General features: G+C 25.3%; 1 protein-coding gene across 2 annotated transcripts in view; it reads right to left on the reverse strand.

Moving 5' to 3' along the window:
- LOC145849946 (uncharacterized) overlaps positions 1 to 16,966 on the reverse strand; it is a 69,282-nt gene that overhangs the window by 27,544 nt on the left and 24,772 nt on the right. The window contains exons 8-17 of one of the 2 annotated variants that reach the window (XM_082955072.1): positions 16,590 to 16,835; positions 15,506 to 15,654; positions 12,451 to 12,538; positions 11,133 to 11,336; positions 9,092 to 9,131; positions 5,684 to 5,786; positions 4,739 to 4,813; positions 4,484 to 4,579; positions 445 to 519; positions 274 to 360 (exon numbers count right to left, since the gene is read on the reverse strand). In XM_082955072.1, coding sequence (XP_082811198.1) covers positions 274 to 360; positions 445 to 519; positions 4,484 to 4,579; positions 4,739 to 4,813; positions 5,684 to 5,786; positions 9,092 to 9,131; positions 11,133 to 11,336; positions 12,451 to 12,538; positions 15,506 to 15,654; positions 16,590 to 16,835 — 1,163 coding nt within the window. The remainder of the gene's footprint in view (positions 1 to 273; positions 361 to 444; positions 520 to 4,483; positions 4,580 to 4,738; positions 4,814 to 5,683; positions 5,787 to 9,091; positions 9,132 to 11,132; positions 11,337 to 12,450; positions 12,539 to 15,505; positions 15,655 to 16,589; positions 16,836 to 16,966) is intronic. The other variant, XM_082955073.1, reaches the window with a different exon arrangement.

The raw sequence follows: 16,966 nt of genomic DNA on the forward strand, positions 1-16,966 counted from the left end.
ATATAGATTTAATTTTTTAATGTGAGATAGTAAGTATTAATTTCTGTTTTTCATCAGAATATCCAACATTTGTAAAACAATTAAAAACTACTTTACATAAATTTATTTAGTGTGAAGTAAATATGAAACTAACGAAGTACAATAATATTACGGATTTTTTTTCTTCTTTTAAGCAAAAACTGAGGTAAACAACTATTGCAACAATTTTAATAAATTTCATGTAAACTTTTATTGAATATTTTTTTTATTTATGACTTTATATCAAAAACTCACGGTGATTTTGGAAGAACATCATATGTGATATCAGCATGTAACAATTTACTATGGTCATCATTAGTTTTCAGTAGATTTATTTTATTTCTAAAAATAAAACAATAATTAACTCGGTTTTACATAGTATACATTATATACATAACTTTACATAAAAATCAACATAATTCTAACTTTTTTGTACTTCTTGTTATTCTCTTTGTTGAATCAGTAACATTATTTTTCAACATTTCCTTTAGACCAGACACCCTAACATTTCATTTAAAGTTAGATATATGATATTTACCAAGTATTTGTATGTATACTAGAAAATAATTAACTATAGTATCTACTATACAATTCAAAGGAGTGTTTTTTTATAGTATGAAAAATAAAATATTTGCACCAATCTTAAATATGACCACAACGTAACAACTTAATAATTAATTATCAATAAAAACTTAAGACGACGATATTTAAGTTATCGATTTAGGTCATGATGGGGTCCAGGTATTTGTTGGCAAAAATTATCACAAGATTTTGTATAAATAAACCTTAAAGTATGAATCTTTTGTCACTTTTTAAAATCTATATATTTTACATATACTTTTTGACATACTGTTGGTTATTTAATATATTTCTGTATATACATGTATAGTCGGTAGTTTTTTCACCATTATTTTTCTGAAAAATTGTTTAAAACATCCCTATAAGTTTTTTAAGCTGGGTCCTAAAATTGATAAGAAAAATTATTGAAAGTATATAAAGACAAAAAACCATAAGAGCAATATCAGTCTCAAGATTATTTTTTCTATAAAACATTTTTATTTTGAAACATGTGAAACAAGATAAATCAAATTAATATTTTTTTTTAAGACTTTAAAATTCGCTTAAAAAAACTATAAGAAATGGAAGAGAAATAAATAAGCATTAAAAGGCAAAATACTTCTTTAGTATTTTTTTATCATTTTAAGTTTTCACTTTGAGTACGCTTAAATATTGAACTAAGTAAGTTTGAACTTTAATACCTCAAACTTTAAATTTGATGAAGATGGAATAACTCAAGTTTGCTAAGATAAAATATTCAAAACAAAGCCAACTTTTAAAAAACAGTAGGGATTTGAATTTAATGTTTTTTGTAATAGAAGTGGATCTATAATTATGATACTAATTCTAGCATTTTTCAAATCAGGGTTTATAACAATTGATAGTAGTGATCTACCGGATCCGGCCAGATCCTAGCTGAGGTTTGGCCGGATCCGAATCCAGTTAGTTTGGAAATACTTTGTTTTCTGCGAAGAGCTTCTTTCAGTTTTTTATACTTAGATTATTGTGTTTTGAATATTTAATATATATAAAATTAGTTAAGCGAAACAGACTAGTTAAAGGTTAGTTAATTCAATCATTTGTTGTAAACATACAGGTACATACATCCGTTAGAGTAAAATAGTGAATCGTTAATTTAAATTTTCTTCGCAGATTAGATTCTTTTACTGACTCTTTAGTTTAGTTCAATTAATATACTTAAAATATTTTCTTCTTTTAATATTATACATTTATTTAAATTCCAATGTATTTCAATTTGTTAAATGGGCAAAAACTCACGAAAGTTAGCAACAAGATTCAGTTGATCAAGAGATTGAGAAATTAAAATTTGTTTGGCTAAAGAAAATTTATTTGCTAAAGAAGTTAAAGAAGCTGAAGTTTTGTCTTGGTTGAACTCAAACAAGAAAAAATACACACATCTTACCAGGTTTGCAAAAAGGTATCTTTCGACACCACCATCTTCTGTTTATTTTAAAACGTTATTTTAGGAAGCTGGTACTTTGTACAAACAAAAGCGAAATCGATTGCTTCCAAAAACCGGCGGAAAACTTTTATTTCTTCAATACAACTTGAAAAAACAAGAATAGGTTTTTTGTGGCTTAATGGCGCTGATATGAGTAAATGTTATTTACTAAATTACTTACTTTTATATATGTAAACAGTTGTTATAGAAGTTATTGTTCATCTTATAGTTCGAACTTTTGTAAATAAAAGTATAATGCAAAGCTAACCATTAAAAAAAAATTCTCGTTATTTTTTAAAGCATTGCAACATTTAACTTCGTTTTCTTTTACGTCATACAGGGTACAAAGTTGAAGTTTAATCGTATAAGTATCTTGAAATTTAACATTTAAACTGAGATTTCGTATAAGTATTTCCTTGTTTTTTTACAACGTTTATTTTCTAGTGTTCAAATAAAACATTTAGACAATAACATTATATATATTGTTGTGTAGGAAAGGATATTCTCCTTAGTTAGTAAGTAGAACTATTAAATCTCACCTAAATGGCTTAAAAAGAGAAAAGGAAATTGGACAAGAAAAGTAAGTAATCACCTTGAAAATTCCATGCATAAATAAAAGATCTGTTTATTTAGAGAATAATAATAAGCAACTAATAAGTTCTACTTTTTTAGCTGCAAAATCCAGAGTAGTTTTTACCTTAAGTCCTATGTTGACACCTGAAGGCAAAAACCAGATATCCACATTTAATAAAAGCATGGTTATATACCAATTAAAATGCTTTTGTGACAATATCTATATCGGCCTTACAACTAGACAGCTAAAGAAAAGGGTCAAAAAACATACAGCTGCTTGCATTGATAAGTTTTTGAACTTAGCTAAAAATGAAAAGGAAAATAATTCTAATAAAATTATGAATGCAATATAAAGATCTGCTATTGCGGAACATTTAGTGAACAATCCGTGTTGTGTTGAAAATTTTAATTTCAAGAGATTTAATACAATTGAAAGTTGTTATAACGTATTTGACTTATTTAAAATTGAAGCTATATGTATTTTAAATATAAAACTTACCCTTTGTAGGCAAAAATAGCTTGACTATAGTGTTTTTTTATTTACTTAATGCTCTTTTTTGGTGTTTTTATGTTTGTATTTAATCAGTTTAATAATTAGTATTTTGATTAGTTTTTTGTAATTGACTTTGTATGTAATTAATAAATGTTTATGATGATCACTACTTTTACTATATAAGTTGTTTTTATCTTTTATTTATTGATATGTATTCACTGACAAAAATAGCGTGAAATACATTGGGATATTGAGTGTCTTTTGTATATTGTTTAAAATAACATTATGTTTTTTTTTTAACAAAATATTTGCGTTAAACATTTTTTACTAATCAATGGTATTATAATAATTAAATTTTATGGGTTTGTTCTATATCGAAACTACATAAAACTTTAAACATTTAGGATCCAGAACCGGATTCGGCCGGATCTTAAATTAAAAAATTATTCCGGATGGATCTTAAATTTTAAAAAAGATCTGGATCCGGTAGACCACTAACTGATACATAAAGAAAAAAATAGTATTAGTATTAAGGAATTAAAAATTACAATTTGTTATAAGTATTTCAACTCAATTGTTACCAAAACTTAATTTAAATTAATTTGTTAACACTAAATACAGGGTTGCAATAGGTTTTTTTTTAATTTCCTAGTTTTCTGAATTTCTACCAGATTTTCAAAGTAGTTTTTTTTTTTGACCCATTCTGAGTAGTAAGTTAATCTTAAGGAAAAAAAGTACTTTTATATAGTTATAAATTACTTTTAAAATACTATATTGCTATTTAAATTTTGCTTTATTCTATTGTAAATTGTACTAACAATTTCAAATACTTTCTTCTCAAAATATTGTTTAAAAGCCTTTATATTGACATAACGTAAATAGCCATAAAATATACATAAATTATTCATAAGGTGTTATAAAAAATTTTAATATTTTATTTATCAACAGTACTTTTTTAAGTTTAAAATAATTTATATAAGCACTTTCAAATATGTGTGAAAAATATAAATGAATCATCTCAAAATTTTACTCTCTTTCTTGTTCTTTCCAGTACTTTTCCACTCACATAGAAAACAACAAAAAATTATTTTTAAAAGTTGTTGGTGCCATACAACAATAATAATACTAAATAAACTTTTTTATAAGTCTTAACAAGCAAAAATTTACTACTTCTTATCATAGTTGTTAAAAATTAAAATACTAAAAACTCCAAAGCTTTTCCAGGTTTTTTTTCAAAAACTTTCAAATTCAAGGTTCTTTTTGACTAAATTATCAAATTACAGGTTTTAAAGTTTTATGGCAACCCTGTGAATAATATATATTTCAATAAATTAGGTGTGATTAGTTAAAACGGATAGATTTGATTAAATTTAACTTACACGTCAGTTAATGAGGCTCGCTTATTTTTAGCACTTATTTTGTTCTTTGAAATGTTCATCGTGAAAGTCTTCGATTTGGAATTAACTGGTGTTTTACTAAGAAAAAAATAATAATAATAAAATTTATCAAAAAATTTTATTAATAGATTATATGTTCAGTACATTTTTAAACCACATACTCCGTATTAAACAACTTATACAATACAAAAAGTGTTTAGTGAAACATAAAAAATTAAGCTATCAACAAAATGTTACTTTTCATGAAACTTTTGTGAACTAGCGGATGACTGCTCGTCTGAAGTTCTTATTTGACCAATTTTTCTTCCTAGTCTGTTTAAAAAACACTTTTTGAGTAAAAAAAAATTAGATTTTAAATTAAAAGCTTAAACGAGACCGATTCTAGCTTTCTCAAGTTAATATTTTTCGCTAGCTGACGCTATAATCCAGCCAAAATTAGTTAATTTTAAACTTAGTACATAATTGTAAACAACGTTAAAAAATGTCTTTTCATCCTTCAGGTTACGCGCTGTAGGCAGCTCAACTCTATTATTCATTAGGTTATTTATCATTTCATTATTTTTCTTAAATTACTATCATTATTACTCGCAGTTTTTGCATAGTTTTTATTCATTAGTGAAAAGCAGTTTGATTGTTTAAGCTTGAAAGCTTCTTGTATTAACTTAAAAGTATTCATTAAGCTTAGAGTATTAGTTTAATTAATAAATTCGACTAGGTAGTTTAATTTAATTAATAAGTTCGACTAGGTTCATTAAAAGAATTTATTTTAAAAGTGAACCTAGTTACAAAGTACTAATTGGGTGTTAGTTTCAAAACTAGACAGAACATTATCACTAGTTATAAACCAGGCCCATAAATATTTACTACATAAAACGAATACTCGATTTAATATAAAACCAATAAAATAATGTCCCTTAATTATGTTTTCTTAAATGACAATATTTTTATATTGTATTTATATATATATAAAATTAAAATAATTAATCCTACAATTTTATATCAAATTTTGAATGCTTAACCAGTTTAAGTTACTACTATTAAAAACTAAGCATGTGTTGATTTACTTTTGCAATAGGTTTTTATTAAAATATATCTTTAAAATCTTATTTTAAGTATTAGCATCAGTAACCAAAACATAACTTATGAATAGATCTAAAAAATACGATGTCAACAAAAACAGACTCATCACTTTGGCCTTCCTCAAAAATAGGTTCCTCATCACGTCGAGACTCCGCATAATCGTCGACAAACTCTCCATCTCCATCATCTTTAGACTGAGTTTTTTCTAAAAAAATTTAAGTTGTAGAAAAAGGTTTAAATATAATTAAATGCGTCTTTCATATTCTATTCCATTATTTGAATGTTGAATATTAATTGTTTAAATATTGAATGTTGAGTATCACAAAATGAGTCAATCGGAATGAGGCGTGAAAATATAACAAAAATATAGACTTGTATTATTAGGATAAGGGATAGGTATTAAGACCTTGCTAAAAGTTATAATTAGACCTTTTTTTTAACTTTATTGTACATTATTTGTATGTTTATGGTGTAAATATAACAGGTATTATTTAAACCGTAATTAACTGTTTTACAGCCCTTCAAATATTTTATACACATTAGCTAAAGTTTTAAAGAACTTTTCTATTAAACATAAATTGTTATTAAATCTTACTTATTCCAAGTTATTTATAAAAGCAACTTAGATTTTTGAAACAGAGTTTTTATAGTAGTGTTTTGTGGTTCTTTTTTATAATAAATACATTACTCAAACGGCTAGCTGTCAAATTTGCACGAGCGTAAAAATTGTACGAGGGGAAAAAATTACACGAGGGCACAAAATTGCACGAAGATACTTTTGCCAAAGACACTTTAGCACGAGGGGAAAAAATTGCACGAAGATAATTTTGCACGAGTTGAAGTTTTTTATTTTTTTTTTAATTTTAATTTTTTTTTACTATTACTGTTACCCCTAACCCTTATCCTCGGTCAATAACTTATTTTTATTTTTTATTATCACTAACCCCTAATTCTTACTCTCGGTCGGGAGCTTTTTTTTTCTTTTTTTTTTCTTTTTTTTTTAATAATAATTTTTATTAGTTATTTTAATTTTTTACTACCACTGTTATCTCTAACCCTTCCTTACCCTCGGTCAGTAACTCTTTTTCATTTTTTTTATTAATTTATCTGTTAGTTAGTTTATTCTGTTTTTTTTTCTGATTTTTTACTCTCGTGCAAAACTGATGTCCGCTCGGAGGGCCTGGTAGCACCGGCGGAACAGGTACTGCCTCAGAGTCACTTCTAATAGTTGCAAGGCTCTAGCTGGTACCTTTCTTTTTACTACTTGTAGTCATGTGTCTCTCAAACATAACCAATAATAGATATCAAATATAATTATAAATACAATATGAATATCAAATTGGAAACCAATATGAATATCAATCTGAACATCAATAACAATAACGATAACTACACCAATTATTTTAAATAAAACTTAATATTAATTAATAACTACAGAAACATTAACCTTAAATATCACTAAAATAGTACTATAAATCCCTAATAAATTATACACAACTATAAAATTACTCAATCTGAACATCAATAACAATAACTACACCAATTATTTTAAATAAAACTTAACATTAATTAATAACTACAGAAACATTAACCTTAAATATCACTAAAATAGTACTATAAATCCCTAATAAATTATACACAACTATAAAATTACTTAATAGCCCAACTTTAATAATTACAGAAAACTTAAACCTTAAATATCACTAAAATAGTACTAAAATTCATCAATAAATTATATACAACTCTAAACATAATAAGTTTATTATCAATGAAATTAACTATGAGGTTGCAAAGAATAAAATAATAAGATGTAAGGAGAGAACAGATAAGAACTAACATTTGCTTTTTTATTAAATATTCCTTCTTGCAGATAAAGATAATTTTAACTTTGCAAAGTACAATCACTGCGAATCTCTAACTCAACAATTACCCAACTGAAGACTTATTTTGGCGCTCACAAAGTTTTATGACTATTTTGTCCTTTTGGGAAAAATAACCTAACATTACACTGACACTTGGTGCGAAATTGTCTTCGTGCAATTTTGTGCCCTCGTGCAAAAGTATTTTCGTGCAATTTAGTAACCTCGTGCAATTTCGACCCGTGCCCACTCAAACTGTCTGTCTGATTTGTATAAAGTAGACTAAAGTTGCATCAAATAATTGAATAATATATAATGAACTTCTCACGACCTACAACAACAGCATACGAGACAACCTACGACCGGTTTCGTCCTGATTAGGACTCATCAGACAGGCATAGTCGCGAGAAACTACTGTTGTGATTTTACCAAGCGGGTTTAAGTACAAAGTACTGAAGCGACCGTTTGTAAGTAAAGTTGAAAAGTTGACACAGATAAATAATTCACAGCCCAACGTCTCAGAAATTGTCAGCTTATTGTGAGATTATAGTCTGTGCTCATTTGATCAGTTCAAACAACATCTGACAATGCCTGAGACGTTGGGTGTGGTAATTTAGCTGTGTCAATTTTTTCAACTTTACTCACAAACGGTCGCTTCCGTACTTTGTACTTAAACCCGCTTGGTTATATCACAACAGTGGTTTCTCGAAACTATGCCTTCCTGATGATTCCTAATCAGGACGAAACCGGTTATAGGTTGTCTTGGATACCGTTGTTGTTGGTCGTGTGAAGTTATTTATTTAATGTTGATGGCGCGAAGTCTCAACTTTGTTGATGATGACCGATAAAGATGTTTGTAATTAAAATAAATTAATACTAATTATGACTAGTACCAATAAATCAAGTACCTAACAATATCCAGTTGCTTACATTAACATAGTTTAGTTGTTTTAAACGTGATCACGTGTCAATCCTATTTAAATTATTTGTTCGAATATATAATATTATTTCATCTTTATATTTTATCATACTCGATGACGTGTTTAGTCGGTTAGCTAAACAAGAAAAAAAAGCTAATGTTTGAAAAGATTAATAAGAAATATTTATTGTTTAGAATTTAATACAAGAATATATGCTTTAACTGTATACTTATTGTTTTAATTCTATATTTTCTTCTAAAACTCAAATTTAACAAGAAAAAGAAAAAAAATTTAACAAATGAAACACTTAAGTAAAGTTTGTACATTTAAATGAAAATCACACAAAAAATTAAAACAAGATTTTTTTTAAACAGTCTAAACTAAAAAAAACTTATATTCTGTAGAATTAAACAAATTAAATAAAAATTAATGTCTAAACAGTTTCAAAAAAGTAATAATTAAACGTATTTTAGTACAACTCTTACAAACATACAGCTTAATATTATTAATTAAATAAAAGTCTAACATATCTCTAAACAACTTTAAGGAAATAAAGCTTACTTATTACTTTCTAAAAAGCACGATTAATGTAAATAATTTAATTTGATGTTAAACTTAGTCATTTACAAATTTTCTTTAAACTTTTATTACTACAAATTAAAGGTGTTTCACTTTTAACTAAATTAATTTTAATATTAGTTATTAGTTTATAAATAAAGTTTCAAACTAACCATTGGTACCATCATCTGTGGTATGATCATTGATGTCAAGCTGTAATAATTTTTTTATTTAATATACTTTATTCAGATTTTCCAAGTTATTTTAAAAACTGTTAATATCTATATTTAATTTTAGCATCTTAATTTCAGTAGCAATAGATATTAAGCAGTAGCAACAGATAACATGTAATAAAAAACGAAATTCTAACTAAAGTGTTAATTAGTACTTAAGCAAAACAACTACAAAGGTATTTAGATAACTATATAGAACAGCATTTCTATTAATGTCCAGTATTTTTTCAATTAAAAACAAAAATATTCAATAAACTGCAGAACCAACTTGTAACAGGGTTGCCACTCTTTGAGTCAAAAAATCTTTCCTGAGTGACCAGAAATTTCCCTGAGTAATCTTAAACTTCCCTGAGTTTCTTTGAGTTTTTTTTTTCAAATCCTTAAAAATTTTATCATTTATTAAAAAATTACTATGTTAATTAAAAGAATATTGAAAAACTAGCTGTAAGGTTAAAAACTTTCTAAATAAGCATTTAAAAAAAAATAAAAAAATAATTTTGATCAAAATTTTGAAACTGGATTAACTAAATCTCATTCTAGATCCAGAAAAAAAAATTCTCTGAGATTTTTTTATAAAATCTTAAAATTTCCCTGATTTTTTATAAAAAACCAAAACTGCCCTGAGTTTCCCTGAGCTAAAAAAAAATAAAAATTCCATGAGTTTCCCTGAGTTTCCCTGGATTCCCTGAGTGTGTGGCAACCCTGATGTAATAGAATTAAATGAACAAAGTGTAAAAAAGAGCACAATTAGGTGAATAAATTATGTTTAAATCATAATAACATTGTAAATATTAAAAAAAAATTCTAACTATATGTGAAGTCTCAAACATATTGTCATTGGACCTGGTGTGGAGATAAATCATACTGTCATCAAGCTATGCACAACTCTTTCATGTTTTTTTTTTGTAAAAACTTATAACACCAATTTTTTTTAACTACATAGAAACTTAAATGTTTCTTTAATCCATTGCTGCTAATATTGACCATAGGCAGACCCAATATTTTCTCATTAGATTAAAAATTTTACGATAATTTACGATCACACTTTTCTACTGCCCTTACTACAAGAGCAACCAGAAAAATACAACATACAACTTAGTACTAAGCTAGTAATAAAAAATTGTGAATATAATCTAAATATAAATTGTAAAAATAAGGTTTACAGTCATTTCTAACCCGCGATCATTTGTAACCCGTCGGTTAAGTCGATTATATATTAATTTACAGGCAGGTGATGATTTTCAAATGTTGTTACCACGCATTAACTTTTAGTATTTGTGTCGCAATATTAGTTTTTTGTACAATATATTTTTTGTTAACTGCGTATAGGTTCCCAATAGGAAGGGAAAACTAAAACAGCGAAAAAAGACTATTTTATTTAAAATCTATCTCCTCCTACATTTTTCAAGCAATCTTTTTCAAACTTTCAGTCTAATCTTTATACAATAAAAAAAAAACGTTATTTGGAGTTTGAAAAAAAATATAAAAATATTATTTTTTTGAAAAAAAACACTTTTTTTTAATTTTTGTGATAAAATTTTTATTTTTTTTAATTATTAAAATTCTAAAGTAACGTTTTTTCCTTTTAGTATAAGGAACATTTCCTGAAAATTTAAAGAAGATTGCTTGAAAAATGAAGGAGAAGATAGATTTTTAGTGAATTTTTAAATTTTTGAGAAAATCGACCCCAAAAAATCTGCGGTCCATACGTTTGTATCGGAAACTGTTTACAAAAAATAAAATATCTCAAAAGTTAAATGATATTTTCGAATTCTATAAAAACAGGCTTGTAGTTTGTATTTAAAGCTTTCATATAAAAGCCAAAGTTAATTTTGTAAAAAAAAATGTTGGACCACCCCCTATGGCCTTAAATTGAGTGAATTATTATTAATAAAATATGCTTGTTTTTGAAAGTTATATATAATTCATGCATAAAACAACAAATCTTAACTATTAGCATAGTAAAAAAATAAAAAATAACCGCGTTTTCAAATGCAGTTTTTTCTAGCCATCTTTCAACTTTTTGAGCTGGAGAAACATTCACAGGTAAGCAAGGAGTTGAAGATGAATTGCAACTAATGTCTGATTTTTTTTGTCTAAAAGACTCTTCATCAACAATTATGTTTTTTGAACAATTTGAAAGTCTAACGGTCGGCGATAAAATATCGTGAGCAAATGAATACACCTGATAAAAAATGAGCAATATTATCAATAAGACATTTGATGCAACTGATACTTAAAATTACTAGTAAGAATTTATAAAAGTTTTAAAAGTAAAATTAGCGTAAAAATTTAAAAACTTAATTTTTATTCAATATTCTCTAAATAAAAGTCATAGACATTTATTTGTTCTTACTTGGTGGTAAACATAATAAACTTTATAAATCAAAAATAAAAATTTCAACAGCTTTATGAGTCCTACAAATTGTAACCTAACTAGTTTTAAAAGTATTAAAAATAAACATAAAATTTTAAAATGGAAAATATTCATGAACATCAAATTCGTTTTTTAATATGTTGCAGCTACATTACAGAATAGCTAAAAGTTATATAAAAACAGATAAGTTTAAAACTTTCTTTTGAATTTATCTGATACTAATGAGTTTTATCAACAACTATATCTTATTTTTATGGTTTTTAACTGAAAACTATTTAAGAAATATTCCATTAATAATAATAAAATCTTCACATGAACTCTAAAAATACCTTGAAAAAAATATTTTAGTAGGAAAACGCCTAAATAATCACAACTTTTTAGAAAGAAAACTTTTTATGAAAATCATTAAAATTTTTGCTTATAATTTTTGTTACTAAGTATATATTAAGCTTCTAGGAATAAAAAATCTATTCAAAATATTGGAAAATCATAGATGCATAGATAAGGTTTAAAAAAAAAGGTGTTAAATATAAATGTATTTATTTGATTTCAAAACTTTAATATTTAAAAACTACAAAAAAGTTAAAAGGTATAAAAAGCAAAAAGTTAAAATTTACTTCAAGTCATGCAAAGATCTTCGATAAAAGTTTTGATTTTTTTTAATTCACATGTTCTAGAATATATGTTAAATATATTTTTTAACTAAAAAATCGAAATTTAATCTAATCTTTTAAATTAAAAAAATTTGATAACAAAAGCGCAATTGTGGCAAGAAACTCTATGCTAATTTTGAAAAAAATACTTTTTTTTAATTATACTATAGTTCTCTTACTACGACTTTACTACACTTTGTATTTAGAAACATGTTATGTACAATAAAAAGTTTACAATGTACTGGTAAAAATTTTAATTACAAACTTACATTTTTGTTAGTAGAATTATCATCTTTTTGCTCTTTTACATTCTGAATATTTGATACTGAAGTTCTAATAAGCTTTTTTGATTGATCACTGTGAAAAGATTGAACATAATAGAGTGCATTTAAAAAATTACTCTAACTTTTTTTTTTAATCATTGATTTAGTATATGCATAAACTTAATAAACAATTTATTTAGAAACTAATTACAAGATAAATACAAATTAATTAAACTTGCTTAAGTAATAACAACTAAATAAAATACATTTTATGCTTAACATACTTTACTCTACTAGTCTAATGATCTACAAAACTTCATTTACACAAATAGTAAAAATTTTATTCGATTATAAGATAAAAACTTGTTTGATTATGTTTTAAATAAAGTTATAGAGTTTAGCTATAACAAAAAAAACATAACATAAAAAAAAGTTTACTTATGAATTTGATTAAATAAAGCATTACAATATAATCGGCTGAGAATATTTATTTAAAAATATAGGGTACTCAGTTGTTTTTACAGCTTTCTTTTAATACATGGGTAGGTAAGCTACGGCTCGCAAAGCAATAATCTGCTTAGTGATATGTACTTTTCTGTTAAAAACATACTTTTGTGCTGCGCCAACGCTATATATGGTATAAATTTAAAAGATACGCAAATAAGCTAATAACAGTAGAATAAAGAAACAGCGCTCTGAAGTTTTTTTACCAAATTATTGTAAAAATAAATAAAACTTAAAATTTAAAAGAAGTTATATTCTTTGCAAGGCTTTTAAAACAGCAATTTTCTTGCAATTTCGCAAAGTAGCGTGTAAAATGTTTGTTATGCGTAAAATTTGTCATTGTAAAGTCATTTTGCTTAAAGTAGAAAAGGTAGCCGGTTCGTTATCTTAATTTCTAAGAATTAAAAGTAATCTTATCGTTCATTTGTGTTAAAAGTTTTGTTATCATTTTTAGTCTAGCTTGCTGTTCATTTAATCTTTTTCATTTTCCTTATTTTGTGTAAATAAAATATTTCTCATTAACATTTTATTATTAAGATAATATATCCTCTACTTTTCCCATATTTATCCCTCTCTAGTAACCCGTAAGTGCATTAGCGCTTTTTATTTTTTTTAGAACAATTTTTTTAAATATTTTGTTGTTTAAACTTACAGTTAGGCTCTTAATTTATTAATTAACAATTATTAGTGCTTAATTATTGTTATTTTATCATATTTTCGGTTTAAAAGAGTATTTTTTTAAAGATAACTACAACTATTTTAAAATGCGGCGGTATATAAAATACTTTTTTAATAAAGTGAGGCCCGCGAGCAACTTCCTCTAGAAACATTATAAAATAACAGCCCCTGTTTTGATAGAAGGATTTTTGTTTTTTATTAAACAAAGGTTCTGAGAGTGAAGTTGGAATTTCAAAACTTTCTATAAAAATAAAATGTAAACATTTTTTAAATATTAAAAGACCAACAAGATATTTTAGGCCATAGGAGAGTCTAAGTTTTACTTTTACAAAAATTAATATTGGCTCTTATTAGAAAGCCTAAGAGCATAAACTAAGAGATACTTTCTATAGTACAAAAAAACTCAATTAACGTCAATAATGCTTTTTAAGATATAACTAGTTTTGTAGGAAAAACTTGTAGTAAATAGATTTTTGAACAAAAACAAAAAAATTATTTAGACTTAAGCTTTAAAAAAATCGATTTTCTATTTGCTTATACATTTTTTCTAATAACTATGAATAATTTAAAAGTCAGTTTCCTACAAGTTATTCAAAGTTATAAATAAAAGTAATAAATAATACAACTTCTAAAACTGAAAGAGGAGACAGATTTTTAATTAACTAGTCTATTTTCGACTTTTCAGTTTGCGCTTATTAAAGAACCTATTGAACATTTTAATTCTTATTGTTTATACAAGGTTACCACTGGTTTTTGGCAAATTTTCTCCGGATTTAAAATTTTTTCCATGTTTTTGAAAGTATATGTTTTTGGGTTTAATTTTAGTTTAAAACTAAGTTTAAGGTAAAAAACTGTGTTAAATATTATAACAACATTAAAAAGATACTGTAAAGCTACTATAAATTAGATTTTCAATAAAAAAATTTGTTGATGATAACAAAAAAATTAATCAATATGAGAGATTTTTTGTGTCAAATCGAAATTTTACTACTTAAGATGCAAAATTGTTTAAAATTCCAGATTTTTCTAGGCTTTTTAGTGATTTATGTTCAAGATTACAGGTTTTTCCAGGTTTTTTAGTTTAAATTGTCAAATTCCAAGTTTTTCCTGTATTCCAGGTTTATTGACCATCCTGTTTATATCTTAAAGATAACTTTGAACTTTTTCTAAACGGTAAAAAGCAACTGGTAGCTTAGTTTTTTATGTTAAAAAATTTACTAACTTTCAAAAAAATTGATTATTCCCCCCCTCCCCTATGGCCTTAATAGGTGCACAACTATTCAAATTCGGATAATTTAAATTCCGACAATTCAAATTCTTATGAAAAAATATTTAAGAGTTCATATCTCAAAAGTAATTTTTTTTCAAGTCAATAAAAAAAAAATTCAAATCTTTTAAACGCTTTTTTTTTTTGAAAAATTTTGTTTTTTGAGATATGGCTAGAATTAATTTTACTTTCATAACTTTATTAATTTGATCTGCAAACGCATTTTTTATTTTTATCTAATTTATAACATGTTTTGAGATATGGCCTTTAATTTTTTTTTAAAGAATTATAATTGTCCAAATTTGAATTATTATGTAACCGGCCTCAACACTGGTTGCAGATATACCAAATAAAACGTAAAAAAAAAGTTAACGTTGTTTAGTTATATTTCAAAAAATAGGATTGCCTTGAAATTTCTTCATTAACTTGTTTAGCAGTAGCCTCGACCAAAATAATTCTGTCCTGAGCTTCATAACAAATTTAGATTAAATTAATAGTATACAAGTCACCTATCGCGGAATTTCACTCATGTAATTTCGCATGTCATATCTTTTTTGAATACTTGAATTCTCATAAATTCCACCAAAAAGTAAAATCAAAAGCAATACTAACGTTTGTTTTTTTGACTTGCTATAATTAAGAGCTGGTTTAGAAAATATTTCTTTAGCTTTTTCTCCATCACTTATGTTTAAAAGTTTCGGAGCATTCCATGTTTTTCTCCTCTTTTTTTTACTTAGCTCACTTGTATTCGGTTTCTGTCGCTAAAAAATTAATTATTTAAGCAGGGTATTTTTTTAATTTGTCTAAGTTTTAAATCAAATATTTCTTAGCATTTATAAATAGCTTTAGGACATCGATAGTAAGTGAGATTTAATACCAAGTAACTAAGACATATGAAGTGCATTATTCAAATAAAAATAAATTAATTAGTTGACTAAAATTGTTTACTTTTTTTTTAATAAATCAAGACTGCCAAAAGCTTTTTTTTTTAATTTTCCAGGTTTTTGAAAGTACCGTATTTCTAATATAAAAATAATTATGGGAAAAAAACTACCTTAAATAGTATAAAAACATTAAAAAGATACTGTAATGATACTTTAAATGTGTGTTATGATAAATAAAATTCTAAATGATACAAAAAAATTATTGTATATGATATATTTTTGTTATTTATCTAATTTCATTACTTTACCTGAAAAAAAATGTTTAAAATTACAGTATGATACTTTTTTATATCTTATCTAAAGTCATTAGTTTACCTAAAAACTATTTTTTTTAATTAGAGGTTTTTTAATGAAGTTCATTAAAAACTCCAGGTTTTTCCTATTTTTTTAAAATATTTTTTTTTCAAAGTAATTTTTGCCTAAATTTTTAAAGTCCAGGTTTTTTCAGGATTCCAGGTTATTTAAAAACTCTGGTAAACGGTTCTCTTTTTAATTTAAATTGTATTTGTATTTACATTTCTCAAACTCAATCAAGAATAATGTTTCTATAGTGGAGTTTTTAACGATTAAATATAATACAACTTCAACAAGTAGTAAAAAGCTAAGTTTTAGCATAACTAATCTATATTTATAAAGAAAAATATTTTATAACATCTCCAAAAACATTAAAACTTTTTTGCAACAATACAGTTTTAATTTTGAAACTTAGTTCTTAACTACGTCCTTCTAAAACGAGTAAAATTTATACAAACCTGTACTTTATTTAAAATTTCGGCAGTCTGCTTTGAGGCTTCGAATGGAGTTGTCTGACATGCAGAGTCAACCATTTTCTTTTTTATAGGAGTAAGTGTAGCTTTTTCATTTACTAGTTCTTTTTCTTTTGTTGTACTCGATACATTTTGAACACTACCTCCCGATTGCTTAACTGATAAGTCAAAACCACTTTTTCTTTTTCTTATGGCATTTAAGTCAGTAAGATCCGCAAAGTTTTCTTCAGCCTATTTTAATTTTTATTAACCTTTTAAGTACAAACATTTCAAAAGTAATGAAAATTTACTTCAGTTTTTTTTTAATTACAATTTATTATACTTATTACTTTAACGGTCACCCCTAAAAAGTAAAACAAAAT

Source organism: Thalia democratica, chromosome 2 (assembly GCF_965202585.1).
Source record: "Thalia democratica chromosome 2, ktThaDemo2.hap1.1, whole genome shotgun sequence".
Classification (NCBI taxonomy): Eukaryota; Metazoa; Chordata; class Thaliacea; order Salpida; family Salpidae; genus Thalia; species Thalia democratica.